This window comes from Bos indicus, chromosome 22 (genome assembly GCF_029378745.1).
Source record: "Bos indicus isolate NIAB-ARS_2022 breed Sahiwal x Tharparkar chromosome 22, NIAB-ARS_B.indTharparkar_mat_pri_1.0, whole genome shotgun sequence".
Taxonomy (NCBI): Eukaryota; Metazoa; Chordata; class Mammalia; order Artiodactyla; family Bovidae; genus Bos; species Bos indicus.
The window spans coordinates 51,206,721-51,234,012 of record NC_091781.1 but is presented as its reverse complement, the minus strand read 5'-3'; the positions used below and the strand labels follow the sequence as shown (position 1 = coordinate 51,234,012).

The window sequence follows — 27,292 nt, the reverse complement described above, 5'->3', positions numbered from 1 at the left end:
TTTATTCCCTCCTCCTCTCCTCTCTGTGACCACTGGGAGGTTGGGGAGTTCCCAGGAGTCCCAGTGGCTCTGGCCATTTCTAGCCAAGGATCATCCCGTGTCTCCCTGGGAGCCGAGCTCACACAAGGTGTGAGGTTCCAACTCGGGAGCGGAGAGCCATGTGACCGAGCAGCCCTGGTCTGCACTTGCTGATTCCCGCCTGGCACAGGGCACACAGTAGGTGCTCAGAGTGCCTCAGGACCAGCCAGGGCACACAGTCCGAGGTGCTCAGAGGTTCGTGATTGGGACAGAGCACACAGTAGGCGCTTAGAGCAGCTCAGGACCCACACAAGCCACACTGTAGTTGCCCTGGAAATGCTGGTTTAAGGGCTAAAGTCACATCGTATGAAAAGCTTCCCAAATGAGCCTCTGAACCTTCCCAAGCTGGTATGACCCCTGAGGGGGGACCTGGACAAGTATGACCCCTTGGAGGCCAGCAAAGGGCAGAGCGGGAGGCCCTGGGGCAGCTCCAGCGGGTTGTCCCTCCCCCTGGGCTGGAGGAAGCAGCTATTTATAGTTCCCCCCTTGGCCCAGGTCCCTCTCCCCGGTGAGGCGCCAGTGCCCACCCCCTCCTTGCCATTGACAGACCGATGCCCCCTCAAAGCACCCCTAATCCCGGAGAGACCCCCAAAGCTCTCACACCCCCGTCTAACACCACCTCTACTTCGCCCAGGTCTTTTCTCAGTCCGCCCACCCTCTCCACCCTGCCCGGCGCCTACCCCGTCTGCTGCTCCCTGACCCGGGTTCCGTCGGGGAGCTGCCTCCTTCCATACCTCTGTTCATCCTGCTCCCGAACTGGCCCGGGCCGCCGCCCCCTGCGGCCGGGATTGGGGCGGCCACGCCCTCTAGGCTCCGGAGAGCACCGCCCCCCCATGGCTCCGCCTCTCCGCCCCGCCTTGGGCCCGCCCCCCAGGGCTGCTGACAACTGTGAAATCTTGGTCAGTGCCACCCCCCACCCCCGCCCCCGGCATCCCCGGCGGCCACACTTCCGACAGTGCTAACTTTCTCTCCAGCAAGGACCCAGTGTCTGCCCTCGTCTCCAGCCCGAGTTGTCTACACTACCCACAGTTCCTGCCCCATCTGCTGGCAAGCCTGGCCACACACTCCAGAAGGCTGAGTCTCATCTCCAAACCCGCCATGGAGATGGGGTTGGGAGATTAGGCCAAACCTGCAGCCTTCCACACCGAGGACAGGTCAGTGAAATCGGGGCGGGAGAAGGGGGTTAGAGGAGCGGCTCTGACTCCGCCCTCCTGTGTGTCACTGCCTGAGGGCACATGACTGTGTGATTCTTGTCTAGCCCATTCTCCAGTCACTATGTTTATTAAGGGATTTCTTTGCGGGCGGGAACCTTCATGTAGGTTATTACATCACTCAGTGCTCACAAGAAACGTAGTGGCATCACTCGGCTTTACAGAGGAGAAAAAAGAAAACAGAGGCTTGGAAAACTGAGGCTCAGGACTGTTCAATGAAGGAGGGGCCAGAGCCCCTGTCAGCCTGCGCTCCCTTCTCCCCTGAGCCATGTGTGTGCAAGGGTAGAGCCAGGGGTGTGGGTAAGACAGCACCTGGGTGTGTGCTGAGCATGCTTCATGCAGATCTGGGGGACAGGCTCCCATTCTTCTCAGCCCCCTCACAGGCCCACACCTTGTTCACACGCACAAACAGCTGTCAGATACACAGAGATGCAGCCACCCATGCGTATAAACTCCTGAAAGATGATGCTGTGAAAGTGCTGCACTCAATATGCCAGCAAATTTGGAAAACTCAGCAGTGGCCACAGGACTGGAAAAGGTCAGTTTTCATTCCAATCCCAAAGAAAGGCAATGCCAAAGAATGCTCAAACTACCGCACAGTTGCACTCATCTCACACGCTAGTAAAGTAATGCTCAAAATTCTCCCAGCCAGGCTTCAGCAATATGTGAACCGTGAACTTCCTGATGTTCAAGCTGGTTTTAGAAAAGGCAGAGGAACCAGAGATCAAATTGCCAACATCTGCTGGATCATGGAAAAAGCAAGAGAGTTCCAGAAAAACATCTATTTCTGCTTTATTGACTCTGCCAAAGCCTTTGACTGTGTGGATCACAATAAACTGTGGAAAATTCTTCAAGAGATGGGAATACCAGACCACCTGACCTGCCTCTTGAGAAATTTGTATGTAGGTCAGGAAGCAACAGCTAGAACTGGACATGGAACAACAGACTGGTTCCAAATAGGAAAAGGAGTACGTCAAGGCTGTATATTGTCACCCTGCTTATTTAACTTATATGCAGAGTACATCATGAGAAATGCTGGACTGGAAGAAACACAAGCTAGAATCAAGATTGCCAGGAGAAATATCAATAACCTCAGATATACAGATGACACCACCCTTATGGCAGAAAGTGAAGAGGAACTAAAAAGCCTTTTGATGAAAGTGAAAGTGGAGAGTGAAAAAGTTGGCTTAAAGCTCAACATTGAGAAAACGAAGATCATGGCATCCGGTCCCATCACTTCATGGGAAGTAGATGGGGAAACAGTGGAAACAGTGTCCGACTTTATTTTTTTGGGCTCCAAAATAACTGCGGATGGTGACTGTAGCCATGAAATTAAAAGACACTTACTCCTTGGAAGGAAAGTTATGACCAACCTAGATAGCATATTCAAAAGCAGGGACATTTCTTTGCCAACAAAGGTCCATCTAGTCAAGGCTATGGTTTTTCCTGTGGTCATGTATGGATGAGAGAGTTGGACTGTGAAGAAGGCTGAGCGCCGAAGAATTGATGCTTTTGAACTGTGGTGTTGGAGAAGACTCTTGAGAGTCCCTTGGACTGCAAGGAGATCCAACCAGTCCATTCTGAAGGAGATCAGCCCTGGGATTTCTTTGGAAGGACTGATGCTAAAGCTGAAACTCCAGTACTTTGGCCACCTCACACGAAGAGTTGACTCATTGGAAAAGACTCTGATGCTGGGAGGGATTGGGGGCAGGAGGAGAAGGGGACGACAGAGGATGAGATGGCTGGATGGCATCACTGACTCGATGGACATGAGTCTGAGTGAACTCCGGGAGTTGGTGATGGACAGGGAGGCCTGGCGTGCTGCGATTCATGGGGTCGCAAAGAGTCGGACACGACTGAGCGACTGATCTGATCTGATCTGATGTGTATAAACACCTCCTCCCCCAACACACACACAAGACAAGGCTGCCACAGCCACAGACCTCGCACGTACGAGCGTCCATCTATGCCTGGAGATGCCCCCATCTGTCTGGGGTGGGTGCTGCCTGGGAACCTCCGCCAGCACCTGTCTGTGTGGTGACCTGTGGGGGCAGGGCAGACCTCTGTGTCTGGCCTTAGATGGGCGGTTCTCTCCGATGCAGCCGTGGTATCCTGTGTTGAGGTTCCTGTAAGTGGCATTACGGAGCCCCTGTATGATGGTGTCCGGAAGCTCTTGACTGTGGGGCCTATCCATGACCAGACTCCATGTGGCAGTGACCATCCACGGTAGTGTCCAAGCTCTCCAGACATATACGGTAAGTCTGGGGGGCTCCTAGGAATGGCTAGAGTCCATTGGCAACCTGGCATAGCCATGTGCATGCTGTCCACATACACTGTGACTCTGTGAGGCACTTTGATATGACAGTGACTCCATGTGGCGGAGTCCAGATGCGCCATGTCCAGATGCGCCATGTCCGGATGTAGGTTCAGCTCCGCCACTGCCCTGCCAGTCTCCTCCATCCAGGGTGGCTCCATCCTTTTGACAGCCTCCCTCAGGCTCAGCGGCGGCCGACCTGGGCCAGGATGCGGGCATTGGCAGCAGCCTGCTCCCTCACAGCCCTGGCCCGGGCCTGCTCCAGTAAGATCTGCAGGAGGCCAAGGGGGACGTCCAGCGAGAGGGTGATGCGGGGGCCAGGGTGGGGGTCAGGGCTGGGGCGACCCCAAGCAGCGGAGGGTGCCGTGGTGCTGCCTGAGGGGCTCTCCGAGGTCACGGGGCAGGCAGTGGCCTGGGGAAAGTTCTGAGGGAGGAGCTGGAAGCCTGGGGTGGGGGTTGCTGGGACAAGCAGGGTCCTGCCCAATGTCAGGACCATCAGCGTGAGCAGAGCCCACCTGGTCATCGTGTAGTCAGGCTGCAAGGAGAAAACAGGTTCAAGGCAGGGGCTCTGGTTAGCTGTGGCCCACGGACAGAGGCAGATGGCAGAAAGCAGATGGGGAAAGCAGAGAGAGAGAGAGTGGCCAGGCCAGGGGCAGAGGGACGGAAGCAGAGATGAAGGGACAAGGAGAGAGCCAGAGTGACACAGAGAAAACTGAGACAGAGCCAGGCAGAGAAGGGGTCGGAGGGATGGAAAGAGTGAGAAAGAGAATGGGACAGAGATGGACAAAGAGATGGAGTGACCCAGAGACAGAAAGCCACAGGTATATCTGGATATGGATGTATTTGAGAGAGACAGAGAGATGGCGGGGGGTTGGGGAGGAAGAACAAGAACAAGAAAGGGCAGGGAGAGGGAGAAAGAGATGGAGATGTATCAGAGGGGGATGGAGCAAAACAGAGGGAGAACGGAAGAAAAAGAGACAGTGTGATGGAAATACGGATGCAAAGAGAGACACAGAGTGACCCAAGGGGAGCCTGAGGTTTGCGCGAGAAAGCATGTTGCAGATCCAGGGCACAGAAAGGCAGGCAGGAATGGGGGTCCTTGAGACAAGGAAGCAATCAGAGGTCCCAGGGCACCTCAGACCCGAGACCTCCACTGACCCAAACCCCAGATCCACTCTACCCCAACGGTCCTGTCCATCCCCCGACCCCAGGCTCACCAGCAGCAGCCTCCTCTGGGGTGAGCTGTGCCAGGCAGTGCTCCTCTGCACCGGTCTGCTCCTCCACCCCCTTCGGGGCCCATTTATCTGGCTTGAGGCCGCCCCCCACCCATGATTCATCCTCTCCTGGGGGGCAGTGAAGGCATACGCTCAGCCCCTACCCTGTCTTCTTTCTGGGGACAAGTTGGGGGCTGAGGGTCACAGGACAGTGACAGGCTGGACAGAGGGACTCTGTACCCACTCGGATAGCATGGCCCTCCCAGGGAAAACCTGCCCCCCTGACACCCACACCCCCCGCAAACAATCACAACAGGGGCCTTTTAAAACAGCAGCTTTAATGACCCCCCAGAATCAGCACCATGTCATCACTAGCGTGGGGCAAGGGGCGGGTTGGATTCAGTCACTTCCGCTCACTGCCCAAAGCCTCCCCAACACTGAGTCATCAGCCAGGGAGGCAGCAGCCACAATGGGGGTCTGTCCACTGAGGGGAAGGCGAGACCCGTGACACAAGTCACTGAAATAACGGACACGCTCACGCACGCTCACGTGCAGACAGGCCTCTAGCACCAAGGGGGAGGGACGGCAGGGTCCAGCTGAGACACCGACTCCTCCAGGGGATGCTGGACTGGACCTCAGCTCCGGGCAGCACCTGGGCAGGGCAGGCGGGGTTCAGCCATCTAACGCAAGGGCCACAGAGGATGGGGGAGCCGGGGGCACAGTGGGTGTGGGGGCTCTGCCCACAGAAAGGGGTCCTTACTCAGGTCTTTAAGGGAGGGAGCACTGAGGGGTACCGTACTGGGGACTCCACCCAGAGCCAGGCTTCTCTATCAGCTCTTTGGTCTGAGGCGGGGTCTGTCCCAGGTCCCCCAGTCTGGGGAGGGGGGGCAGCTTCTGACCCCGGATCCTGACTCTGGACATAATCTGGGCAGGCCCCTACTGGAATGGAGGTACGCTCGTACCTGTCCCTTGACTGTGGGCCGCCTGGGGCAGGCAGCGGTGCTCACAGGCCTCCCGGGTCCCAAAACGGTTGGCATTCCCTCCGCAGCCACCGTAGACGAAGGGGTGACAGGCCTTCGTGCCCCCCGCCCCAGCCCGATGATACCAGCGCAGGGTGTAGGCACTGCAGGAACCCTCGTCCAGTGGAAGCGAGCAGGGGTCTGGGGGTAACGGGGCGGGGCAGAGAGGTCAGCCGGGACGGGCTCGGCCTGCCCCTCCCCATGCCCCTGTGGGCCCAGCCCCCTTCCTCACCAACGTCATCCCAAGGAGCCGCGGGGTCCTGGTATTCCTCCATGGAATACTCAGAGTATTCATACTCATCGTCCTCGGGGGGCACCTGGCCTGCACGCACAGTAAGGGGGTGCTGTGAGCAGGGCCACTGCGGGGCCCGGTTCGTGCGGCCCAACCCTGGCCTCCCACGCGTGTTCCCTGCATGTGCTCCCTGTACACACGGCGTGGGCCGTGCATGCACGAGCAGCCCTATGCGTGTGTGCTCCCGCCCCACACGCCCCCCAGGCTGCAGCCATCCTCACCGTCCTCCTCTGCGTGGGACACGCGGAGCACGGGCACGGGGTGGAGCTGCGGGCCAGCGGTGTCTGCTGCGTAACTCGGGAGAGGCCCTGGAGCCGAGAGCAGGGGCCCGGGGCCCGGGGGTCAGCCTGGTGGCCGCCCTCACCAAGCCCCTGCTAAGACGACCCAGGCAATGGGCACAGCAGGGCCTGGCACGAGGCAAGCTCCGGGAGCAGAAAAGACCAGAAAACTACTCACGTGATCCAGATGCGATATACTGGCCCTGACAGGCTGGAGAGGGCAGAGAAGGGGCCAGGGAGAGAGACAATAACAGAGAACAGGAGACAGAGGCGGAAAGAGGCAGGGAGAGAGGCTCACGGGGGGCAGAGACATACAGAGGGGACGGAGAGAGTGACAGACGGCGGGGGAGAGGAAGGGAAGCAGACACAAGGAGAGAAAGAGACCAAGGGGGAGAAGTGGACCAAGGGCGAGAGAGAAGAGGGGAACAGGCCAGCCAAAGGTGAGAGAAGGAGAGAGGCAAAGGGTCAGGAGCCGGCAGGAATGGAGAAGGACAGGGAGAAGGCAGAGGAGGAAGGAGATGAGCTTCACTCTGATGCCCCCCAGGGCCGTCAGAGCCCCCGCCCTGTACCCCGGCGCCATATCTGGCTTGAGGAGCCGGCTCTGCTCACACCTCCTCCCCTCCACACACGGCCATCCTGGGCACAGAAGCACGTGTGTGCCCACCTCTGCCCGCGTCTCCACTTAGGGTAAGCATGTCTGTCCTGAAACACCCATACTTTGTGTATCCATCTGTCTCCACCCACCTCCCTGACTGCTTGCCCCCTGGACATTCTGGGGGTGCTGCCTGCCTCTGTCTAGGGGTGCGGGGATGCAGTGGGGATGGGACCCAGGAGACTCCAGGCTGGACCCCACTCACCGCAATGTTGACTCATCTCCTGACGCACAAGGCCCCGAATGTCATCCTCCTAGGAGCCCAAGACCACAAGGGTCATGAAGGAACCCATGGGTCACGGAAGGACAAAGGGTACGTGATGCAGGGATCGTGGAGGAACAGTGCAGAGTCAGGGCCCAGGGTCCAAGGGGTCGGGAGAAGGAGGCAGGGCACCACCCCGCCCCCCTGCCCCACACACACTCACCGTCAGCGCAGCTTCTCCCTTTTCACCACGGGGCCCCGCGGGGCCTGGTCGCCCCTGTGGGCGATACACAGGGCTGGGCTGTGACCTCTGACCTCACGGACCCCCCCAGCCTTTGACCCCAGGCCCAGGAATTCCCACTCACCTGCTCCCCTCTCTCTCCAGGAGTTCCAGGGGCCCCAGGGGCACCCACCACGCTCTCTCCAGGGGGACCTCGCTCACCCTGTCAGACACATGGACTGAGTGAGCAGGGTCAGAGGCAGTGGGGATCAGAAGTAGGACAATTTGGGACCGTAGTTTCAGAGGTTGGGGCAAGGATATTGGGGGAATGGATTGTAGAGTCAGAGGTCAGGGAGGTTGCAGAAGGATCAGTGAGGTTCAGGGGTCAGGAGTCGGGGCCTCTCACCTTCTGACCCTGAAGTCCTTCAGGGCCTTTGGGACCAATGCTGCCAGGTGGCCCGGGAGGACCACTAGAGCCATCACTGCCCCTGGGACCTGGGAAGCCCCCCACTCCTGGGGGTCCCTGGGGAGGGAGAGATCAGGGTCAGTGATGAGAGCTTCCAGAGACCCCAGGCCCCTCAGTTCGCCATGACCTCAGCCTCCACTTACCCGCTCCCCTTTCTCGCCCTGGTCACCCTTGGGTCCTGGCTGCCCATCGAAACCTCGGTCACCCTGGGAACAGAAAGAGGCACGAGAGTCCCTTTGCCTCAGCCTCCCCAATTCAGCCCCCATGAGCCCGCAGGCCCCATGGCCACCACCTCGAGTTCCTGTGGCCTACCAGCCAGAGACCCTGAGTCCACCATGATTCCCAGGACCCCACCCTACTGTGATGCCCCCTACCCTGGCCCCACCCATTTCCCCTTCACAGATGCTCCAACCTCCCCCTGACCTCAACCACCCTAACCCTCAGCCCTGAGGCATGTACTGCGCCGCCTCCTACCCCACAATCCCCACTGTGACCCCAACCCACCCTGAAACCTCAGGACCAACCCCACTCCACCCCACAGTATCCCAACCTTCCTTGACCCAAAACCTTCACGACCTTATCTTGCTGTCCCTGCCCAATCCTGAACCCCACTGTCCACTGTGGAGGGACCCCCTTACCTTGGGACCGATCAGGCCCTCCTTCCCAGGGGCCCCTGCCTGGCCTGGAACACCCGGCTCCCCCTGGAGGAGAGAAGACATTAGCCAATTCCTGGCCCACCCATCCGCTCCTCACTCTAGGGGTGCCCCACACTCACCAGCTCTCCTCTGCGTCCTGCCAGCCCTGGGCGGCCCGGGGGGCCGGCTTCTCCCTGCAGCGATCAGGTGGAAGGGTCAGCCTTAGGCCCCAGGCCCCGTAGACCCCACGTCCCCCCATATCCCTCATCACCCCTGTACCTTATCTCCCTTCTCTCCGTCGAGGCCACAGGCTCCCTTAATTCCCCGTTCACCCTGAAAGAAAAAAGAAGTAAGAAAGTGACCTCCTACATACCTCACCTATGACCCCTGACCCTGAAACCCCTCTCCAAACTGCCCTTAGGTACTCCAACCTCTGACCTTCCCACCTCTGACCTAACACCTCACGTTCAACCCTAGATACCACAGCATCTGACCCCAGATACCTGACCTCTGACCCTGGATACTTCACCCTCCAACATCAGGTCCTGATTATGGGGAAAAAAAGCCAGCCCCCTTCCCACCTTGAGGCCCCGGGGACCCATGAAGCCAACATCTCCTTTGTCTCCTCGGACACCAGGGACTCCGTCTTTTCCTGGGGATCCCTGTGGGAAAGGTGTTAATGAGGTCAGTGAGGGCTCAAAAGGAATCACTCTGGCTGTAACGGACAGGGAACACCACAGGGTAAGAATTGTCATGGGGGCCAGAGCCACTGGAAGGGCAGGGTTTTCCGCGGCGACGTGTGAGCCACCACAGGGGAGACTGTGAAGGTAGGATCCCTGGACAACAGGAGAGTGCTGGTTCACTATAAGGTCAAAGGTCACCACACAGGGCTGGGGTCCCTGGTGGGGTGGCGGGGCACCTTACCGGTTCGCCGGGGATCCCTGCGGCACCAGGCTCGCCCTGTGGGGAACGCAGGTGGGAGAGGGCAGCCCTTCAGTGCCACTGTCCCCCGTGCTGGCCCATCTGCCACCCTCGGCGACTGCAGCCAGGGCCCGGTCTGCACACCAGCCCGTGTGAGTACGCGTGGGGCCAACAGTGAGGGAGGCGGGAACCCTCCAGTGCTCAGGGGACACCCCGGACAGGCGGGTGTGACCCATGGCTCCGGGTCAGTGCCTGGGATGGGACTTGCCTTGGGTCCCGTGAGTCCGCGCGCTCCCAGCAGCCCGGCTGAGCCCTTGTCACCAGGCTCTCCCTTGGTGCCCTGCAGCAGTGACAGGAGAGGGCCACGATTAGGACCAGAGCAGGCTGCAGGCTCCCAGCAAGACCGGAACCTGCCAGTTGCTCGCACACAGGCCCCCAAGGCCCCTTCCCACCAGCCCACGCTCGTGGCTGGGACTGGAGACCCTGGCCATGGGGTGGCTCATTTCTCACGCCGGAACCCCTGATTCCTGCCACTCCTCTTACCACTGGGCCCCAGCCCTACCTGGAGTACCCCTAACACCCAAGGAGCCCCCTTCCTGTTCCCACAGGGCTCCTACAGGGGCCACAGTCCAGACTGCCCTCCAACCTCACATCCAGGCCCTGGAGCCCCTCCCACAGAGCCCCCATCCTCTCAGCCGCCCTATAGTTGCTACAGCTGACAGAACCCCTTCCCCTCAGACCCCCAGAAATCCCTTTTCCATCCTCTGCTTCTGTCCTCACAGACCCTCCCCGGGGCCCTCCAGCTTGCAGGACCCCCTTCCTCACCCTGTATAAACAGCCCAACCTCATCCCCATACCTTCTCTCCAGGTTCCCCGCTGTCTCCCCGAGGTCCTTTGTCACCATCTATTCCCCGAGGCCCTCGTTCACCCTGGGTCAGGGCCAGAAATCAGGGTCAAGGGCTACAAGTCCCTTACCCTCTGAGGGTTTGAGATCTCAGATCCCCGGGTCCACCCCGCACAGGAGCCCCCCGAACACACGGGCCAGACCCACTCACCGAGTCCCCCTTGGCACCCCGTGGCCCCGGAGGCCCCAAAATCACAGCTGAGTCGCCCTGAGTGGACAGGGGGAAGTCAGAGGAGTGAGGAGCACCCTGAACCCCCTGCCCTCCCCCGTGCCCCCTGAGCCCTGCCCTCTCCCGTGCCCACACTCACCTTGTCACCCTTCAGTCCTGAGGCACCAGCGTCACCCTGTCGGGTAGGAGAATGTGGGTCTCACTCCAGTAGTGAAGCCCCAGATCCTGAGTTATAAGACCCGTCCCCGCCCACACTCACACCAGGGGCCTCTGCTCCACATCCTTACCTTCTCCCCACGTTCTCCCCGGATGCCTGGGGGACCCTGCACGAGAGATGATAATGAGCTAAGGGAATCTGGGGGGACCAGTGGGCAGATGGCTCAGAGTGCAGGGGAGGACTGGAAGGCCCCGGGGAATGGGGGAGACAAGGGACCAGAGAGCAGATGTGGAGAAGCAGAGGGCAGCAGAGGCTGTGGAGACCCCCAAGGGCACAGAGGGCTCAGGCAGGGGACTGGGTCACGCCACTGCTCCTCTCCCCCAGGGGACCCACCGCAAGTCCTCGGGGTCCCTCCAGGCCGGGGCGGCCATCTTCACCCTGCATGGTGACATTAGATTCAGTGACTCAGTAAGTTGGAAATCAGAGGCGAGAGCCATGAGGAAGGGAGTCCCAGTGTGGCTCCCTGCAGTAGCCACGGCCGCAGGACAGGACATACTCACCCGGACACCGGGCTCCCCACGCTCGCCTCGGGCCCCAGGCAGCCCTGCTCCAGTGTCACCCTGGAGATCAACGGGACACCAGGGGTCAGTCAGGGCAACTGGTGGAGGGCAGAGAGTCACGGGAGGTGGGTGGGAGTTAGAGGGGATGACGAGTCAGTGGAGGCTGGAGGAGGGGACGAGTCAGCGGAGGCTGGAGTGGGGGACAGGTCAGCAGAGGCTGGAGGGGATGACAGGTCAGCGGAGGCTGGAGAGGGGGACAGGTCAGCGGAGGCTTGAGGGGGGGGACGGGTCAGCAGAGGCTGGAGAGGGGGGCGAGTCAGTGGAGGCTGAAGGGGAGGACGGGTCAGCGGAGGCTGGAGGCGGCGGTGCAGGAGAGGGCCAGCAGCATTGTCACATCTACCTTGTCTCCTTTGAGTCCAGGGACCCCAGGTACTCCCTGTGGGCAGCGAGATGAAGTCAGTCTGTGGCTCAGCCCCCAGCTAAGTCCCCAACACACAGCAATCAGAGACATGGGGCATTGGGGCGTTCCACTCACCGCTGACCCAGGTGGTCCAGGCGGCCCCAAGGGACCTGGGGCTCCCTCTCTCCCTGGGGCACCTGCCAGACCCTATGGTAAAAATGAGGCAAGAGAGAGGAAGGGAGATTGGGGAACCTTCCTCCCATGCTGTTCCCCCAAGAACAGGAGCCCCCTGGGCAGGGCTGGGTCCCCTCCTCTTCCTCACCCGCAACCAGATCCAGAGGTCCTGGGCCCAGCAAATCCCTACACGCAGCCCTTGGCCCCCTTACCCGCTCTCCACTGGGGCCCGGCTGCCCCAGCTCTCCTCGAGGGCCTGTCTGACCGGGGAACCCCACAATACCAGGAGGTCCGGGGGATCCGGGGGGCCCTGAGTCTCCCTGGAACAGAGATAGCAAAGGGAGGAATGGCCCTAGCAGGACCCCTTCCCAGGACTAGCCCCTGAAGACCCTCTTCCTCCCACCTCCAGGCCCCCCACCCCACCTTCTGCCCCCACCACTAGGCACAGGGTACAGTTTTACCTTTAGACCTGGAGGGCCAACTGGCCCAGGGGGCCCCTGGACCCCAACTCCTGGGTCACCCTTCAAGGCAAAGAGGAATCAGATTAGGCTCAGGGTGTCTCGGGACGATGACCCCCATCGGGAATGCCTTAGGGCACATATACCTTGTAACCTTTGGGTCCTGGAGCCCCCTTCTGACCCTAAGAGAAAACGAAGTAAACAGCACTTGAGAGCAGGAACACGAACCCAGAGCTCAGGTATGGTCCCAAAACATTCCCAGGGGAGCTTGGAGGTGACCACAGGCATTTGGGACCAGGGATGTGAGTGCAGGTACATGGGAGTGTAGACAGAGGCGGGATCTCAGATGTGTCCCAGTCCAGGGAGCTTAGCAATGACCACAGATACGACCACAAACATGACCACGACATGACCACAGACAGGAGCTCGGATATGGGAGCAGAGCCAGGGCGGGGGAAGGGGCAGCACCAATACATGACCAAGGAGGGGCCACAGAACTCCCACAGGCCCCGAGACCAGGAGAGGAGACCAGAGCACGCGTGCTCACAAGAGAGGGCCGGGAGACCTAGGAGGAGCACGTGCAAGCCAGGATATTCGACCCCCGTGTGCTCCGGGAGCAGGACCCCGAGTGCTGGAACGTTCGGCCAGGCTCAAGTTCAGAGGTGCCCAGCCCCGGGAATGTTCCCTCACGTGCACGACTACACTCCTCAACCTGGACTCGGACTCGCCCGGACCCCAGACTCACATCTTCGCCAGGGTCTCCAGGCTCCCCCGCACGGCCAGCTTCACCCTGCATAGACAGTGGGGTGAGGGTGAGGGTGTGTGGCCACCCAACCGTACCCCTCCCTGCCCAATGCTCAGACCCTGGGGCCAGGCCCACCTCACCTTCTCGCCCCGCGGCCCTGGCAGTCCTCGGTCACCCTTGGCTCCCTGCGGATACAGGGGTCAGGAGGACACATGGGTGTCAGGGTCCCAGACAGCAGAGACTCAAAGAAGGAGCAGGAGGCCAGGCCGGGTGGGGCGTATCATGGAACGTGAGGGTCACGGGGTGGGTGACCTGTGTGCTGGGGGTTCCACACTCACCGGCTCTCCCACCAGGTCTCCAGCAAGGGCTCCAGGGGCGCCCTGATGAGAGAGAAAGGTCAGTGGGATTCCTCAGCCCTCACCCCCGCCCCCCCCGCCCAGGGCCTCCCCCACACTCACCTTCTCTCCCTTTGCTCCAGGGGGCCCGACCACAGCCTGCGGGGAATGCCTGGTGAGTCACCCCACTTCCTGCCACCTCCCCACCCCTACCCCGCTGTCCAGATGGGAGGGACAGACTAAGCCTGGGGGCTGGGCAGAGGAGCTGATGTGGAAGCTGGGGGTCAGGAGCAAAGATCACCTGTCCAGGGGTCCCCATGGGTCCCGGCTCTCCTTTAGGTCCGACAGGGCCTGGCAGACCTGGTGACCCCTATGGCAGAACAGCGGGCAGAGGTCAGTGCCTCTCCCTCCGCTACCCCTGCCTCCCAGCCCTTCTCTCCCTGCGGGCGCGTGGTTGCACAGCCCCCATTGCAGGCCCGCAGCGAGCTTCTCTGAACACACACCGGCACACCGGGGGCTCCTCTGTCTCCATCTTTCCCAGTGGCACCATCACGACCTGGCGCTCCCGGCTTTCCCGTCTCCCCCTGAGAGGGAAGAGCTCTGTCAGGGGCCTGCCCGCTGACTCCCGAGCCCCAGAGCCCGGCCCTGACCCCCAGGACTCACCACTTGTCCAGGCAAACCCGGTGCCCCTTGAGGACCCTGTGGGGAACAAGTCGGATGTGAGAGGGACATGGAGAGCAGGGGACCCAGAAGGGCAGGGACTTCGTGTGTCCCCACAGGGGCCTCACTCACCACCAGGCCTGAAGGGCCAGGGGGCCCGGGAAGTCCCACGGCTCCAGTAGGTCCAGGCAGGCCCTGGAGGAAGCGGGAGTTGAGGGCAGTGCCAACCCCGCCCAGCTCCCTGTGACTTCCCCATGGGCTGGGCCACTCACCCGTCCTGGTGGTCCTGTCTCTCCGGGCTCCCCCTGCCAAAAACACAGACACTGAATGAGCCGACAGATGGACCAGAGGCCCCTCAGCCCCAGTCCACAAGCGGAGCCCGCATGGACGGGGCACCTTGGTGCTCAGCGGGGCAGTGATGTCCCCGGAGGCTGGCAGACATTGTCCTGGTGCAGGCAGGCTGCTCTGAGTCCCTGCCTCCTTCCAGCCTCACACCCACACATGCCTATACTCACCTTTAGGCCAGAAGGTCCCTGGGGTCCCGCAGGGCCAGCAAGACCCTATAAAAAAATATCAAGGGCAGGAAACAGGGGTCCGAGTTGCACCTGGACTTACGGACTAACACAAGTTTTCCACCCGATGTGGGGACTGATGCCTGTCCCATGCCCACCAGGCAGTGCTTCCCCACCACTCACCGGGGCCCCGGGTGGTCCAGGGTCTCCATGGCCGCCCTGTGGGAGAGAGACAGAGCCAAATTGGGGGCAGGGAGTCAGTCCTACCCTTCCAGGGAAACTGAGGCAGGACTGCCCATTGTAGGGGGTGCCATTAAGAAGGGAGCAGGATTCTGGGGTACTCACCGCCGGGCCAGGGGTCCCCCGTGGACCTTGCAGACCCTGTATAGAGAAGGGAGCTGCTAAGCCTCAATCTGGCCTCCCGTGGGAGACCTTTGCCTGGAGGCCCCACCTCTGGACCCTCACCCCTCCCAGGTACAAGTCACCGCGTACCCATGAACTGCCCCTCATGGACAGTACACATGGGCCTGTGCACACACACAGCCATCAGACATGTGCGCTTGGACCTGGGCAACCAGGCACACCCCATCACTGGACACAGGTGACCTGCATGCAGGGCCAGCACACCGCAAAAGGGTGACTGTGCCCCAGAACTCGGCCCAGGCTGTTCCTGCTTCCACTCACCGGCTTCCCCTCGGGCCCAGCCACGCCGCGCTCTCCTGGCAGACCCTAGAGAGAACGTGTTTATGGCCACACCGTCTCGTCCCCCATCCCAGCTTCCCCTGAGACAGTCCCGGGCAGAGCAGACTCCAGCCCAGATGACACAAGTGAGAGCCGTGCACTTGCACGCACGTGGCGCTGTGGGGCAAGGACTCACCGGGCTGCCATTCGGACCCCTCTGTCCAGGCTCTCCCCGGTCGCCCTTGATGCCCGGCTCACCCTGCAAGCGGAGTGTCGGACCCTGAGCATCACTGCCGGGTGCCCACGCACACACCACCCCGGCACGCCCCCTGCGGAGGAGGGGAACAGCGTGGTGGGATGACAGGAGGTCTCACCCTGTCTCCTTTGGGGCCTCGGTCGCCATCACTGCCTGGATCCCCCTGTGGGAATGACATGTCACCCAGGCCCTGGTGCCACAGCAGGGGTGGCCCCCAGGCTGAGCCCGCACACGGACCTTAGCACCCTTGAATCCAGGGGGTCCTTGTTCTCTAGAGAGCCCAGAACCTGGCTCGTCCACGGCCACCTACAAGCACAGGATTACAGGGCAGAGCTGTGCTGTCACAGTGGCAGGAACAGGTCGTCCCAAAAGGTTGTGGGTTCCAAGTCACCGCACGGAGCTTCTGGGGCCCAAGCTCCCAGTGGCCTCTTGGTGACAGCAGTCACAGGCTTGGGCAGAGCTGGGGTGATCACCTTGGGGCCTGGGGGTCCGGGGGGTCCAGGGAGGCCAGGAAGGCCGTCTCTGCCCTGCAGAGAAGAAGGAAATGGGTGGCCATCCCAGCACAGCCTGCAGCCAGTCCCGCCCGGTGAAGCCCTGCCCAGCTCACCTGTTCTCCACGTTCTCCTTTCTCTCCCCGTTCTCCCTGAAAAGCAGATACCAAGGTGGGGGGTATGCCCATGGGGAGTCTGGCTCCCCCTGACCCCACTCCCCCGGCCACTCCCACCAGCCCCCAGGCTCACCCTCTCTCCGGGTCTTCCGGCCTCCCCCACACTCCCAGCTGGGCCAGGGAGCCCAGGGATACCAGGCTTCCCAGGCTCCCCGGCAAGGCCGGTAGGTCCAGGAAGGCCCCTCTCCCCCAGGGCCAGGCCAGGTGGCCCCTGAGGGCCGGGGTCTCCACGATCTCCCTTTGGTCCACGTTCTCCAGAAAAGCCGATGGGGCCCTGGAGGAGCAGAACAGTACATGCTGGTGGTCACCGACACCGTCCACAGAACAGCCCCTCCCCGCTTGAGGACCCAGCACACACCTCCTTGCCTGGGGGGCCCCGCTCGCCTGGGTCCCCCTTGGGGCCGCGACGCCGTTCAGGTGTGGGCAGGAAGCCACCAGAGCTTTCTTCCCAGGTCTCCACGATCTCCCTCAGGGCAGATGTCTGGGTGACATGCAGGGTCAGAAGAGGAAGGCCAAGGCTGCAGCCACCCATGCCCTGGCCAGCCCTGGGGGCATTACGTGTCCCGTGGGGCTCCCCGCGGCCCCTGTGTCCAGCCCCCATCAACCTACCTTGATGCCAATATTTTCCAGCAACCGCTCTGCATTCTGGGGACACAAACTGGATGAGGGGATGCCCACAGAAGAAAAGGCCCCACATTGCCCCCCAAAACAGCCTCTATACCCTCGTCCCCTGGCTTCCTGCCTAGAGGACCCTTTAGCCCTTGGCTGGGGTGACTGGAGGCCACTGGAAGCCCCTCCCTGGCATGTCCCATCACCCAGGTTCCCGTCCATGTAGCCCACAGGAATCCCAACAGGGCAGGGGCCCTAGCATATAGGACAGCACCTGTGGCTGCAAGCGGAAGGGGGCGGAGGCGGCCCACAGACATGCGTGGAACAGTCAAGGACCATGTCCCAGGCTTCACTCACCACCAGGCTCCCAGGCTCTCCTCTCAGGCCACGCTCTCCTGGGAGGCCCTGGAGACACCAAGAGGTAAGCTGCTGGACCCAGCCTGGGGTGCAGCATGTGGGTGCATGCGTGGGTGCTATGGCTACCGGGGCAAGTGAAAGAGGTGGGGGCCTCACCTGCTCCCCTCTGGGTCCAGTCTCCCCACGGTCACCCTGAGAAGAAGAACGACTGGTGGGAAAATGCCCCCACTCTGGGCAGCCCGCCCACCGTACCCCTCACCTAGCATCCGCACACTCACCTTGGGGCCTGAACTCCCCGGGACGCCAGGGAAGCCCTGAGATACGACAGAACACAAAGAGGTCATGGGGGATCACGGCCTCCAGGGGTGGCAACCTAAGGCCCCCGTCGATTGCTCCCAAGTCCTGGAACTACCCCAGATACTCACCTGCCCGGGAGGGCCGACCTGCCCTGGGAGGCCCGGGGGGCCCTGGAGTCCAGGGCTACCAGGAGCTCCACGCTCACCCTTGGGGCCGTCACGACCCTGTGGACAATGCAGCCAGCATCAGGACCCTGAGACCCCAGGAGGGAGTGGGGTCACGTATCACAGGGCCAGGGTCAGGGGTCAGAGATTGCAGAAGACGCCAACACTCACTTCTCTCCCAGGGGCGCCTGAATCTCCTTTCTCTCCCTAAGGAAGACAAGGCTGCTTCAGACCCGGCCCCAGTCTGAGCCAGAGCAGAATCCACGCGAGGGCAACTCACCTTCCTCCCGTCTTCTCCAGGGTCCCCGGGTTCTCCCTGCAGGCAGAGGACGCACATCAGATCCAACAGAGTTAGGAACTGTCTGTGTGTCTCGCTGTCTGTTGGCAAATCCTGTGTGTACCTCGCTCCGTGTGGCCATATGTATACGAGTGAGTGTGGATGCAAATGCATATGTCGGGATGTCGCCACGTGTATCGCCCCTCAGAGCCTTGGTGGTGGGTCCACACCCCCACAGAGGTCCACGTGCAGCCTGGGGCCTGTCACAGCACGCATCCGAGTGTGGCTGTGTGGTCTGTGTGTCTGTGTCCTCAGTGCCCCTGAAACGGGGCCTCACACCTGTGTGCCTGCACCTCTCCATCTGTGTCTGTGCCCTTCGCCTGTGCCCGTGGCCATGGTTATTTTAGCCTGAGTTGGTCCATCCGGGCACAGGTTGGCATGTCCACCTAACCGTGTCTGTGAGGCTGCCTCTGTGTGTGCGTGGACATGTGTTTCCAGACGTGTCTGTGTGTGTGGGTTAGGTACACGGGTGTCACTGCACATCAGCCTGTATCTACGTGTGTGCCCCTTGTGTGTCGAACGTCTGGGCTGTGTCCAGGTGCTAGCATTTTTTTGGAGGTTTCCCTGTGTCTAGACACTCACGTTTTTCCCATTCAGGCCAGGCTTGCCATCCTCGCCCGGCTTTCCCTGTGGGAAGAGATCATTGGTCAGAAGTCAGGGTTGGGGTGAGGGCAGGAAGGAGGCAAAAGGCTACCATGAAAGTGGGACTCACCGGTGCTCCGGGGGGACCAGCAGGGCCAGGGGGGCCCTGTTCTCCTCGAAGGCCCGGAAGTCCCTGGAAAAAGTCTTTGCTAGGATTGAGAGGGTCGCTGAGATATCCCCTGGGGCACATCCATGGACTTGGAGGACCCCACTAGAAACCTCCTCCAGGGTGGAGATCCCCCCCAGAATTGGGAGGTACCATTGAGGTCCCAAGGCTGAGACTCAATAGGGTAGGGTGTCCTCTGCTGAAACTCCCAAGGGAAGAAGCCTCAGGTTTGGGGGGTCCTACTATAGGCCCCAAGGCAGAGAAGACTGGAAAGCAGAACTCTGCTCAAACCTGCCTGCCAGGGGACCAGGACCCTACCAAGGACAGGACTGGACCAACGCCCCTACTGCCAGTAACTATGACAACCAGGCTACAGTTTATGCTGGACCCCTGAGCTGCCCTCCATCCTAACATCCCCCCCTTACTTACGTCTCTCCCTGGGTCTCCGGCCTTGCCCATGGCACCCTGAAGAGAGACTCAAGTCAGGGAGTCTGCAGTGGTCATGGGGTCAGGGGCACTGTCCTCTGACAGGGCCACTAGTTCCTGTGAACCCCCCAGCCAGGTGGGGTACTAGGAGACACAGATAACCTAGCTGGCCCCAGAGCTCATCAAGACCCACAAGGCTCCGGAGACTGGGGCCATACGAAGGGACTAGGGAAGAGGCACAGCCACGCAGTGACCGCCACAACTCACATTCGGCCCAGGGGGACCAGAGGCTCCCGGTTTCCCATCCAGCCCACTGCGGCCATCCAGGCCAGGAGGGCCCCGGTCGCCCTGGGGAAAACAGAGTGAGTAGTAAGAGGCCTCGGAGGATGAGATGGATCTGAGAGCCCTGGCTCATAGTCGGAAACCCTCCACACCCTCTCACCTTTTCTCCTGCTGGGCCTCGAACACCTGGGTCCCCCTGAAGGGAACAAGGTCACAAGGTCAGTGAGAGGAGAGGGCAAGAGGGACACTTAGGCTGATGGTACCAAGTGCATCACTCACCTGTGGGCCTGGAGGCCCCCGAAGTCCACTGACGCCCTGAGGGCGGGAGAGGAAGAAATCAGAGCAGGGTTTCCCAGGCCCACGCGACCCCTTGGGACCAGCCACACTCACCCTCTCCCCAGAAGCTCCAGGGGGGCCAGGGTCGCCCTTGGGTCCTCGTGGACCCTCCTGTCCTCGGTCCCCAGGCTCTCCCTGTGGCAGAGACGAGCGTGTTGAGGGAACAGCACTGGGGCCACAGGCGCGCCTGGGGCAGAACCAGTCATGGGGGCGCTGAAATGCCTCGCCACGCTACAGCCTCACTCCACCCCAGAGCCTGGTACCTTCTCTCCGGCTCCAAGTCCCACGTCCACCTGTGGGGGAATGGCCAGTGAGAAGAACAGTCCAACTAGGGGAAGAGGAGCGGGTGAGGACCAGTGAAGACATCCAGGGGCAGTGGGGAAAGTGGGAGTCAGTGAAAGGGATGTGTGGGGCCAGTAGGGGCAGGTGGGGGAGATGACAGAGGATCAGACCGAGTCAGCTCTTACCAGCCGTCCAGGGGCTCCTGGGGGACCCTAGGGAAGGAAATAACTATAGTCAACAGGAACTCTGGGGCCCCACGGGGTAGCTCAGATTTGCCCCAAGCTCACCTCTGCTTCCAAATTCCCTGCACCTCAATGCCAAGCCCCAGAAGCCAGATCAGGCCTGGGGATGACCACCAGGGCTCCTGATCTTGATCTCCAGGCCCTTAGCGGAGGTGCTCCCCAGACAGAGCACCGCAACCCTCCATCCCCTCTGTGCCCGCAACACCAGCACTACTCACTGGCTCCCCACGGTCACCCTTGGGTCCAGACGGTCCAGGGCTCCCCTGCAGAGGCAGAGGGTCAGGGTCAGTGAGGAGGGGCGGCAGTCTGGGGGGCTTTGGAAACACCCGAGGGACTCATGGGGATCCTTGTGGCCTTTGAGGGTTGTGATGAGGGGTCACAGGAAATCACTGTGAGGGTTGGGCATTGCAGGGTTGGGGTGGCAGGGTCAGAGGCTGGGAGCTGGATGGTTGGAGATGGAAGCTGAGGTTAGAGTTCAGGGGTCAGAGGTCATGACTCACATTTCGTCCTTCCTCTCCAGGATCTCCCTGGTCTCCCTTCTCACCCACAGGCCCCCGAGCTCCAGGCGCTCCCTGAGAAGAATAGCTGGTGTGAGACGGACCCTCCCCATCCCAGGATTTTGCAGATCACCCCATGACCTCCATACTGCCCCGGGTTCTCCATTACCCCGAAACCATGTCAGAGTTTCCCATCCCCTTTGTTCCCGCCTCCTCTAATGCAGATCTCCCCTTACGTCTCCCTGCAAAGCCTCACCCGAAGGCCACGCTCGCCAGCTTTTCCAGGCAAACCTGGGTCACCCTGGTGGTGGAGAGAAGCCCGTATCAAACAGATGAGTTAGGCTCAAACTAACTCAGAGAGGGGCGGCCAAACGGGCCTGGGTACTGACTGGACAGGAGGCAGGAGGATGGATGGGATAACCTGGTGGAGCCCACCCCCCAGGATTCCCACTCAAGGACAAAGGATCAGAAACCACAGTGGGAAGGAGTCTCACCGGGGGACCGTCATCGCCCTTCTCTCCAACTTCACCCTGTGAGACATGAGGGTCAGTCCTGATCCCCAACTCCCACGGGTGCCAGCATACTCTACTCCACACCCCCCAGCACTCCCCCAGTCCAGTCCTCTCACGTCTCGTCCTCGGGGGCCGACGGGTCCTGGGGAACCGGGCCGCCCAGGGTCTCCCTTCTCTCCAGGGGGTCCTGAGTCGCCCTGCAAAGGAGGACAGAATGACGCTGCACGTATAGCCAGACCTTGAGGGGAGGGGACCCCAGAAACCTTGATGGTACCCGAGGTCACAGGCACTCACCGGGGGTCCTGCTCTGCCAGTGAGGCCAATGGGACCCTGCAGGGCATGGGGAGGAGGGACAGGACTTAGTTGGGGCTCCCAGGCACCATCCCATCTCTTTCTGTCACATTCCCCTTCCCCACATTTACGCACTCGGCCTCCAGGGTCTCCCTTGGGGCCAGGGTCTCCAGGAAGAGCCAAGCCAGGTGAGCCCTGTGGAAGGAAGGATCAGAAGTCAGGGGACACAACTGTCACCTGCCCGACCCCCTAACACTTCCCACACTTACCTGTTCCCCTTTGAATCCGGTAGCTCCTTTGGGCCCGGGGGGGCCCATATCTCCCTGGAGGTGACAAAGACGATCAGCCTCAGCCCTAGGCTCCATGAGCCCCACTACCCAACAATCATGCCACAACTGTCATGACCTCCAGGGGCCCTGCTTGAGGCGTGCCCTGTGACCTTGATCTCAACCCTGTAACAGCTGCCCTTCACGTCTCGCCAGACATACCTTCTCTCCTTTAGCTCCAGCACCCCCAGGTCCCTGAAAACAAACAGGACAGACATGGCTTGGCCAAGGGATCATAGTACGACAGCCCTGATTGGGGTTGGGGGTATATATGAAACCGGAAGTCTCTGCCCAGAGGTTACAGAGTCACCACTGGGAGCAGGGCAGGGGTTACACGGGGCTCATGGCCTGTATGATGGTCATGGGGGTCACAGCATCACAGCCAGGAGTTGGAAGGTTTGTTACAGCATCAGTCACAGAGCTCTGAGCCCACAGTGCTGGTTTCCCGGTGGGTTACAGTGCTCAAGGGGCTGTGCTGTGATCAGAGACCCACCCTCCCTGCACTCACCACTGCAGGGTCTCCAGGACGACCAGGCTCCCCCTGTGGACAGAGGATAGCAACAGGGCTAGGTCAGGGACCCACATGGGAACTCAAAGGCCCAGGGTCCCACCTGCCACAATCCCTAGTATAGGGGGGACTGACTCCCAGCCCATGACCCACCTTCTCTCCTCGGCGGCCGGTCGGTCCTGGTGGCCCCTGCACATGGAGAAAGCGTGAGCCCAGGATGGGGAGGAACACATAAAGCCCCACTCCTGGGCCCACAGTCACAGACTTACTTCAGGACCCTCGGGCCCAGGTCGTCCAGCAACTCCTGGCAGCCCCTGGGGAAGAGAAGCAGAAATGCTGACCCAGGTGGGGCAGGTGAGAGTAGAGGGATGATGGCAGAGAAGGGCTGGAGGTTCAGGACGGGGGTCCCAGAAGATCAGGATTGAGGTCAGCAGGAAGACAGAAACCAGGTCAGTGGAAGTCAAGGTCAGTTCAGCAGGGTCAGAGATATAAAAGCAGGTCCCTGAGGTTGAGGGTTAGAGCCTGCAGCAACAGAGATTAGAAGTCATGTGAGGAGTGGTGGAAGGTCAGGGGCAATGGAGGTCAAGGGCAAGAAGCCAGAACCAGGAGGGGTAGGGAGCCAAGGTCAGCTGGCACGGGGGATCAGTAGGCTCACCTGTGGTCCCACTGGGCCAGGCGATCCACGTTCACCCTGATGGAACAGAATGGGTCAGAACCAAGTCTGCCCCAGACCCTGCAGGGCCCTGAGAGACCCCCCAGGGTGCACTGACCTTCTCTCCAGCGGCCCCTGTTAGTCCTCGGTCGCCCTGAGGAGAGAGACAGGAAAAGGGCCTTCACTGCTGAAGCCCAGATGAGGTGTCTCAGGCTCCAGTCATCCACCCCTGAAACGCAACCTCTGACCTGGAGAGAACACTCACCTCCGTCCTCTGCATCCCCTAATCCTGCAGGGGTCCCAGCGTGTCACCCCTCATACCTGACCTCCCCACAGGGCACGTTTTTTGTTTTTTCTTTTAAGTAATTTGGGTCTTTATTTAATTTGTTACAATATTGCTTCCCTTATTTTATGATCTCTTTTTTTGGCCATGGAGCATGTGAGGTCTTGGCTCCCTGATCAAAGCTGCACCCGCTGTATTGGAAGCTCGGAGTTTTAACCACTGGGCCCCCAGGGAAGTCCTGGCACTTACTTTGGGGCCAGCATCTCCAGGAAGTCCCCGAAGGCCCTGAAAGGGGTTCAGAGATTTGGGTTTGGTAATAAGGATGGAGTAGAGGGTTGATGGCTGAGGCTGAGGGCTGGGGCCTTGCCCACCACACTCACCCGCTCACCCGGAATTCCGGGTTGTCCTGGGAGGCCCGGGGCTCCATCTTCACAGTCACCCTGAAGGAGGAACAGATGGTAAAAGAGCCTGCTCCCTGCACTCGGACGCCTCCCTCTACCCGAGAACTGTGACACCAACAGGTAGCGTCTCCCACCTTTTCTCCTTTCTCTCCAGGGGGGCCAACTGAGCCTTGGGGTCCGGGGCTTCCAGGAAGACCCTAGGAGGAAGTGAGGAAAAACTGAGAGCCACAAACTGGCCCAGCACTGCCCTCCCACTGCCTCAGCAGAGCCCTTGGCTCCTCCATCCACACCTCAAGCGTGGCCCCCAGGGTCCCCAGCAGAGCCTCAGAGCTCCCTCACCGGCAGCCCAGGCTCGCCCAGAGCAGCAGTGCCGTCACCTGGTCCAGGGGGGCCCTGGGAAGGAACAGCAGGTCGGAGGATGGCCAGGGGCAATCAGGTTCCATGCCACCCCCAGCCTAACGTGCCCCTTGCTTACCTGCTCCCCACGATCGCCTTTCTCACCCTGGAAGAGAGATAATGACCCATGACCACACCTCTGCTTCCCAAGATCCCAGGAGGAATGGGCGTCTTGTGGTCAAAGTGGGTTACAAAGGTCACGGAGGACCTGAGGAGTCACGGGCGGGGGGTGGCCAAGAGGGCCTATGGGCTCAGAGTGACCAGTAGGGGTAGTGTGGGCTCAAATGAGGTCACCAGGTCACTGGGTCACATGGTGGTCATGCTGTCACCTTCACAGCTGTTCCAGGAAATCCCGGGGGACCCCGGGGTCCCGGGTCCCCCAACGGCCCACGAGATCCAGGGGGACCCTGATGGAAGAGACAAGGTATAAAGCACAATCCCATAGACCCCCATTCTCTCCCACCCCCCGTAGGTTCCCCCCACCACCATGCTCTAGAACTTACTGGAGGTCCAGGGTCCCCTTTCTGCCCAGGAAGCCCTGGGCCCTCGCCTCCAATGACTTGTCCAGGCTCTCCCTGCAGGATAGAGAACAGCAGGCAGGATTCAGGGTATGGGAACCCTGAGGTGGGAGAAGCCCCAGAGGTCCCCAGCTATTCCTCATGATGCCTTAGGCCCTGCACAGTGTCAGGCTGGGGGGCAACTCTGCTCCCCCCGGGACATCCAGCTTGGTTCCCTCCCCTCCGTCCTTCACCTACCGGCTCCCCCTTTGGGCCTCGAGGTCCTCGCTCTCCCTGAGGGCAAAAGAGCAAAGGGTGATGTCTGATCTCAGCGCGTTTCAGTTTGGGCCCCCACAGGCCAATCCCACTCCACCACCCCGGGTCCCCACACCGCAGAAAGAGCTCTGGGAAAACGCCAAGAGGGAGAAAAACTTACTGGTTCTCCACGAGGGCCGGCCCACCCTGGGGAGCCCTATAAACAGAAGCCAGAGTCAGAACAGTCAGACCACCTCACCCACTCAAGCAAAGCGTCCCATCATGTGAACTGAGAGGGCAAGGCTTACTCACCTTCGGACCAGGGGCTCCAGGAGTCCCAGGGCGGCCAGGGCTGCCTGGAGGCCCATCTGCCCCAGGGAAGCCCTAAGGAGACAAAGAGGTCAGAGCAGGAAGGGACCCTCCCTCAGTGCCCCTGGTTCACTGGAGGGGTGCTGACTGACTGTTCTTCACCTGGACCCCTCACCCTACAGGCTCAAGTGCTGTTGGGGATGGAGCCGTGGGGCCAAGATGCTGCCCCTGAGCTGAAGGGAGCCAAACCCCAGGCACAGGGGCAGTGATGAGGCCAGGGCCTTCCGTGCCTTGAGGACTTCGAACTTCCACCCAGGCTCTCCGGGGCCCTCGAAACCCCACTGGCCCCCTCCACTTCAGACCCTTCCCCAAAGTCTCTGCCGCAGTCTATCACATTCACTTAGGCTTCCAGAAATACTCTGAAGCTTCGAGGATTGTCTTAGGGGAACCTCAGTGGTCTCTACACTCACCCTCTCGCCCTTCGCAGAAGCACTTCCAGGAGGTCCCTGGGGGCCAGGAGCACCAATCCTGCCCTGCGAGGAGAGAGCAGGTGAGGGGACACTTCGCTACTCGGGGTGTTAGACGACAGGCGTGGGGAGGCACTCACCGGGAGGCCGGGGGGGCCAGGAGGCCCGGCTTGTCCTTTCAGGCCCTAGGAAAGGTGATCAGTGAGTCCTCTGCTGCTGGCCTCCCCTGCCCCACTGGGCCCCCCAACCCATTCTCTACCCCCCATCGGAGCCACTCACCATCTGTCCGGGTTCCCCCTTCTGGCCCTGGGGAAAGACAAGTCGAGTGAGGGTCAGAGTGGCTTGCCCCAAGAGTGGCCCTCACTCACACTCTCAACCCTGGACACTCACCTTTGGACAATGCACTGAGCAAGGCTCTGGCTGTGGCTGTGGATACAGGGTCTCCTTGAGGTCAGGCAGTTCAACCCAGAGCCCCCAGACCCATTCTTCTCCACCACCTAGTCCCCCAGATGCCCCTTCCAAACCTGTGTGGTCAAGGCTGTCTGACACAGGGCTGCTGCCAGACTACTGACGGCCCGCTCCAAGCTCAGACCATCATCCACAGCGAAGAAGGTCTGGGAAGGGTCCATGCCAGGCACCAAGCGACGCAGCTGCTCTGGGTCAGCTCCCGCCAGCCCCAGCATCATCACTCTGAGCCCTAAGGAGTGGTCCAGCAGCCTGCATGATGACCCTGCCGGGGCCAAGGCTGCCCCCAGGTCCCATTCCCACCAGCCCTGGTCCTCACCAGCAGCCTGGGCCTCACGGATAGAGTTGAAGATGTCACCTCTCAAGGGCTCATCCACCAGGAGAACCATCACCCCCGGCACATGCCGGCGGCGTCCAGGCGCATCTGGTGCCAGCAGGTATCTGTGGGCTGTAACCACGGCTGTGCCTGGGAGAAAGGACATGTCAGAACCCAGGGGCACCGAGCTCCCCAAGGGAGAGCCCCAAGAGTCCATGTCCATTGGAGTCCTTACCCAGGTTGTTCCCACTTGGGTCCGTGTAGGGGATGTTGCGGATCTTCTGCAGGATGACGCCAAGGTCATGGGAGCTGTTCAGCGACAACAGTGGGGAGGGCCGGTGACTGTAGGACAGGAGGCCGACCTAGGGTGGGCAGACACGGAGCCTGGAGAGGATGACCCAGCAGGGAGAGGGGACACAGAGCCTGGGGGGCGGGTGGGACACAGAGCCCAACATGTGTAAGTAAACCTGCGCTATGGGGCGCTCAGCGGTGATGGCAGGATGTGGAGTCGACCAGCTAGTGAGGCGACCTGGAGCCTGCGGAAGGGCTGGGAGAAAACCTGGACCGCTGGCAGGGCAGGGAAATGGTGTCGGGGCCAGGGGTGGGCAGAGACAGGCCGGAATCCGGCTGCCTCTGGGGCCAAACCTGGACGGCCTGTGGCCCGAGAGGCCCGAGTGCAGACACCAGGTGCTCCAGGGCTCGCTTCACAGCCTCCGAGCGATGAGCATTGTCTCGAGTGGCGTGCACCAGGAACACCACATCCATCAGGCCGCGGGGACACGCTGCAGGAAAGGGGGCTGAGTTTCTGAGGAGCCCGGCCCATCCAGCTGTTCTGGTGGGCCCCTTCTGCGGTGCCC

At 61.0% G+C, this 27,292-nt stretch overlaps 3 protein-coding genes and 2 long non-coding RNA genes across 7 annotated transcripts in view; 2 read left to right on the top strand and 3 right to left on the bottom strand.

Annotated features, from left to right (window-relative positions):
• Nucleotides 1-868, bottom strand: part of PFKFB4 (6-phosphofructo-2-kinase/fructose-2,6-biphosphatase 4) — a 41,493-nt gene extending 40,625 nt beyond the window's left edge. For 2 of the 3 annotated variants that reach the window (XM_070776748.1, XM_019984519.2), the window contains exon 1: nt 759-839. In XM_070776748.1, coding sequence (XP_070632849.1) covers nt 759-822 — 64 coding nt within the window. In that variant the 5' untranslated portion in view covers nt 823-839. Of the gene's footprint in view, nt 1-758 lie in introns of all 3 variants that reach the window. The other variant, XM_070776750.1, reaches the window with a different exon arrangement.
• Nucleotides 869-996: 128 nt separating this feature from the next.
• Nucleotides 997-7,631, top strand: LOC109576404 (uncharacterized). Its single transcript, XR_011563049.1, has 3 exons — nt 997-1,232; nt 3,392-3,544; nt 6,951-7,631. It is a non-coding gene; the product is annotated as an uncharacterized lncRNA (long non-coding RNA).
• On the bottom strand, nt 3,538-4,573 carry UCN2 (urocortin 2). Its single transcript, XM_019985023.2, has one exon. The coding sequence runs from the start codon at nt 4,124-4,126 to the stop codon at nt 3,788-3,790; it is 339 nt and encodes a 112-aa protein (XP_019840582.2). The 5' UTR covers nt 4,127-4,573; the 3' UTR covers nt 3,538-3,787.
• The window catches only part of COL7A1 (collagen type VII alpha 1 chain), a 30,479-nt gene continuing 8,322 nt past the window's right edge, over nt 5,136-27,292 (bottom strand). The window contains exons 24-118 of the mRNA XM_070776735.1: nt 27,081-27,217; nt 26,671-26,797; nt 26,439-26,585; nt 26,179-26,351; nt 26,045-26,080; nt 25,934-25,960; nt 25,795-25,839; nt 25,658-25,720; nt 25,191-25,262; nt 25,060-25,095; nt 24,882-24,917; nt 24,630-24,701; nt 24,456-24,533; nt 24,206-24,232; nt 24,070-24,123; nt 23,865-23,927; nt 23,710-23,769; nt 23,579-23,614; nt 23,165-23,200; nt 23,050-23,085; nt 22,664-22,708; nt 22,548-22,583; nt 22,395-22,427; nt 22,049-22,081; nt 21,830-21,883; nt 21,696-21,755; nt 21,564-21,599; nt 21,386-21,466; nt 21,252-21,287; nt 21,014-21,058; nt 20,761-20,832; nt 20,479-20,523; nt 20,204-20,230; nt 20,000-20,029; nt 19,791-19,871; nt 19,680-19,715; nt 19,561-19,596; nt 19,386-19,466; nt 19,122-19,157; nt 18,657-18,719; nt 18,527-18,571; nt 17,888-17,923; nt 17,779-17,814; nt 17,572-17,667; nt 17,425-17,460; nt 17,303-17,338; nt 17,147-17,194; nt 16,790-16,825; nt 16,539-16,661; nt 16,254-16,454; nt 16,121-16,156; nt 15,987-16,040; nt 15,751-15,819; nt 15,632-15,676; nt 15,454-15,516; nt 15,261-15,305; nt 14,922-14,957; nt 14,760-14,795; nt 14,580-14,624; nt 14,337-14,369; nt 14,197-14,259; nt 14,068-14,103; nt 13,908-13,988; nt 13,706-13,774; nt 13,528-13,563; nt 13,408-13,449; nt 13,210-13,254; nt 13,070-13,114; nt 12,471-12,506; nt 12,328-12,387; nt 12,079-12,186; nt 11,828-11,899; nt 11,693-11,728; nt 11,293-11,352; nt 11,126-11,170; nt 10,863-10,898; nt 10,715-10,750; nt 10,558-10,614; nt 10,360-10,431; nt 9,771-9,842; nt 9,506-9,541; nt 9,163-9,243; nt 8,861-8,914; nt 8,722-8,775; nt 8,585-8,647; nt 8,090-8,152; nt 7,887-8,003; nt 7,626-7,703; nt 7,484-7,537; nt 7,264-7,312; nt 6,585-6,617; nt 6,350-6,436; nt 6,069-6,158; nt 5,780-5,977; nt 5,136-5,469 (exon numbers count right to left, since the gene is read on the bottom strand). Of these exons, the coding sequence (XP_070632836.1) occupies nt 5,453-5,469; nt 5,780-5,977; nt 6,069-6,158; nt 6,350-6,436; nt 6,585-6,617; nt 7,264-7,312; nt 7,484-7,537; nt 7,626-7,703; nt 7,887-8,003; nt 8,090-8,152; nt 8,585-8,647; nt 8,722-8,775; nt 8,861-8,914; nt 9,163-9,243; nt 9,506-9,541; nt 9,771-9,842; nt 10,360-10,431; nt 10,558-10,614; nt 10,715-10,750; nt 10,863-10,898; nt 11,126-11,170; nt 11,293-11,352; nt 11,693-11,728; nt 11,828-11,899; nt 12,079-12,186; nt 12,328-12,387; nt 12,471-12,506; nt 13,070-13,114; nt 13,210-13,254; nt 13,408-13,449; nt 13,528-13,563; nt 13,706-13,774; nt 13,908-13,988; nt 14,068-14,103; nt 14,197-14,259; nt 14,337-14,369; nt 14,580-14,624; nt 14,760-14,795; nt 14,922-14,957; nt 15,261-15,305; nt 15,454-15,516; nt 15,632-15,676; nt 15,751-15,819; nt 15,987-16,040; nt 16,121-16,156; nt 16,254-16,454; nt 16,539-16,661; nt 16,790-16,825; nt 17,147-17,194; nt 17,303-17,338; nt 17,425-17,460; nt 17,572-17,667; nt 17,779-17,814; nt 17,888-17,923; nt 18,527-18,571; nt 18,657-18,719; nt 19,122-19,157; nt 19,386-19,466; nt 19,561-19,596; nt 19,680-19,715; nt 19,791-19,871; nt 20,000-20,029; nt 20,204-20,230; nt 20,479-20,523; nt 20,761-20,832; nt 21,014-21,058; nt 21,252-21,287; nt 21,386-21,466; nt 21,564-21,599; nt 21,696-21,755; nt 21,830-21,883; nt 22,049-22,081; nt 22,395-22,427; nt 22,548-22,583; nt 22,664-22,708; nt 23,050-23,085; nt 23,165-23,200; nt 23,579-23,614; nt 23,710-23,769; nt 23,865-23,927; nt 24,070-24,123; nt 24,206-24,232; nt 24,456-24,533; nt 24,630-24,701; nt 24,882-24,917; nt 25,060-25,095; nt 25,191-25,262; nt 25,658-25,720; nt 25,795-25,839; nt 25,934-25,960; nt 26,045-26,080; nt 26,179-26,351; nt 26,439-26,585; nt 26,671-26,797; nt 27,081-27,217 (5,663 nt within the window). The 3' untranslated portion in view covers nt 5,136-5,452. The remainder of the gene's footprint in view (nt 5,470-5,779; nt 5,978-6,068; nt 6,159-6,349; nt 6,437-6,584; nt 6,618-7,263; nt 7,313-7,483; nt 7,538-7,625; nt 7,704-7,886; nt 8,004-8,089; nt 8,153-8,584; nt 8,648-8,721; nt 8,776-8,860; nt 8,915-9,162; nt 9,244-9,505; nt 9,542-9,770; nt 9,843-10,359; nt 10,432-10,557; nt 10,615-10,714; nt 10,751-10,862; nt 10,899-11,125; nt 11,171-11,292; nt 11,353-11,692; nt 11,729-11,827; nt 11,900-12,078; nt 12,187-12,327; nt 12,388-12,470; nt 12,507-13,069; nt 13,115-13,209; nt 13,255-13,407; nt 13,450-13,527; nt 13,564-13,705; nt 13,775-13,907; nt 13,989-14,067; nt 14,104-14,196; nt 14,260-14,336; nt 14,370-14,579; nt 14,625-14,759; nt 14,796-14,921; nt 14,958-15,260; nt 15,306-15,453; nt 15,517-15,631; nt 15,677-15,750; nt 15,820-15,986; nt 16,041-16,120; nt 16,157-16,253; nt 16,455-16,538; nt 16,662-16,789; nt 16,826-17,146; nt 17,195-17,302; nt 17,339-17,424; nt 17,461-17,571; nt 17,668-17,778; nt 17,815-17,887; nt 17,924-18,526; nt 18,572-18,656; nt 18,720-19,121; nt 19,158-19,385; nt 19,467-19,560; nt 19,597-19,679; nt 19,716-19,790; nt 19,872-19,999; nt 20,030-20,203; nt 20,231-20,478; nt 20,524-20,760; nt 20,833-21,013; nt 21,059-21,251; nt 21,288-21,385; nt 21,467-21,563; nt 21,600-21,695; nt 21,756-21,829; nt 21,884-22,048; nt 22,082-22,394; nt 22,428-22,547; nt 22,584-22,663; nt 22,709-23,049; nt 23,086-23,164; nt 23,201-23,578; nt 23,615-23,709; nt 23,770-23,864; nt 23,928-24,069; nt 24,124-24,205; nt 24,233-24,455; nt 24,534-24,629; nt 24,702-24,881; nt 24,918-25,059; nt 25,096-25,190; nt 25,263-25,657; nt 25,721-25,794; nt 25,840-25,933; nt 25,961-26,044; nt 26,081-26,178; nt 26,352-26,438; nt 26,586-26,670; nt 26,798-27,080; nt 27,218-27,292) is intronic.
• Nucleotides 13,546-23,481, top strand: LOC139178638 (uncharacterized). Its single transcript, XR_011563050.1, has 2 exons — nt 13,546-13,579; nt 17,016-23,481. It is a non-coding gene; the product is annotated as an uncharacterized lncRNA (long non-coding RNA).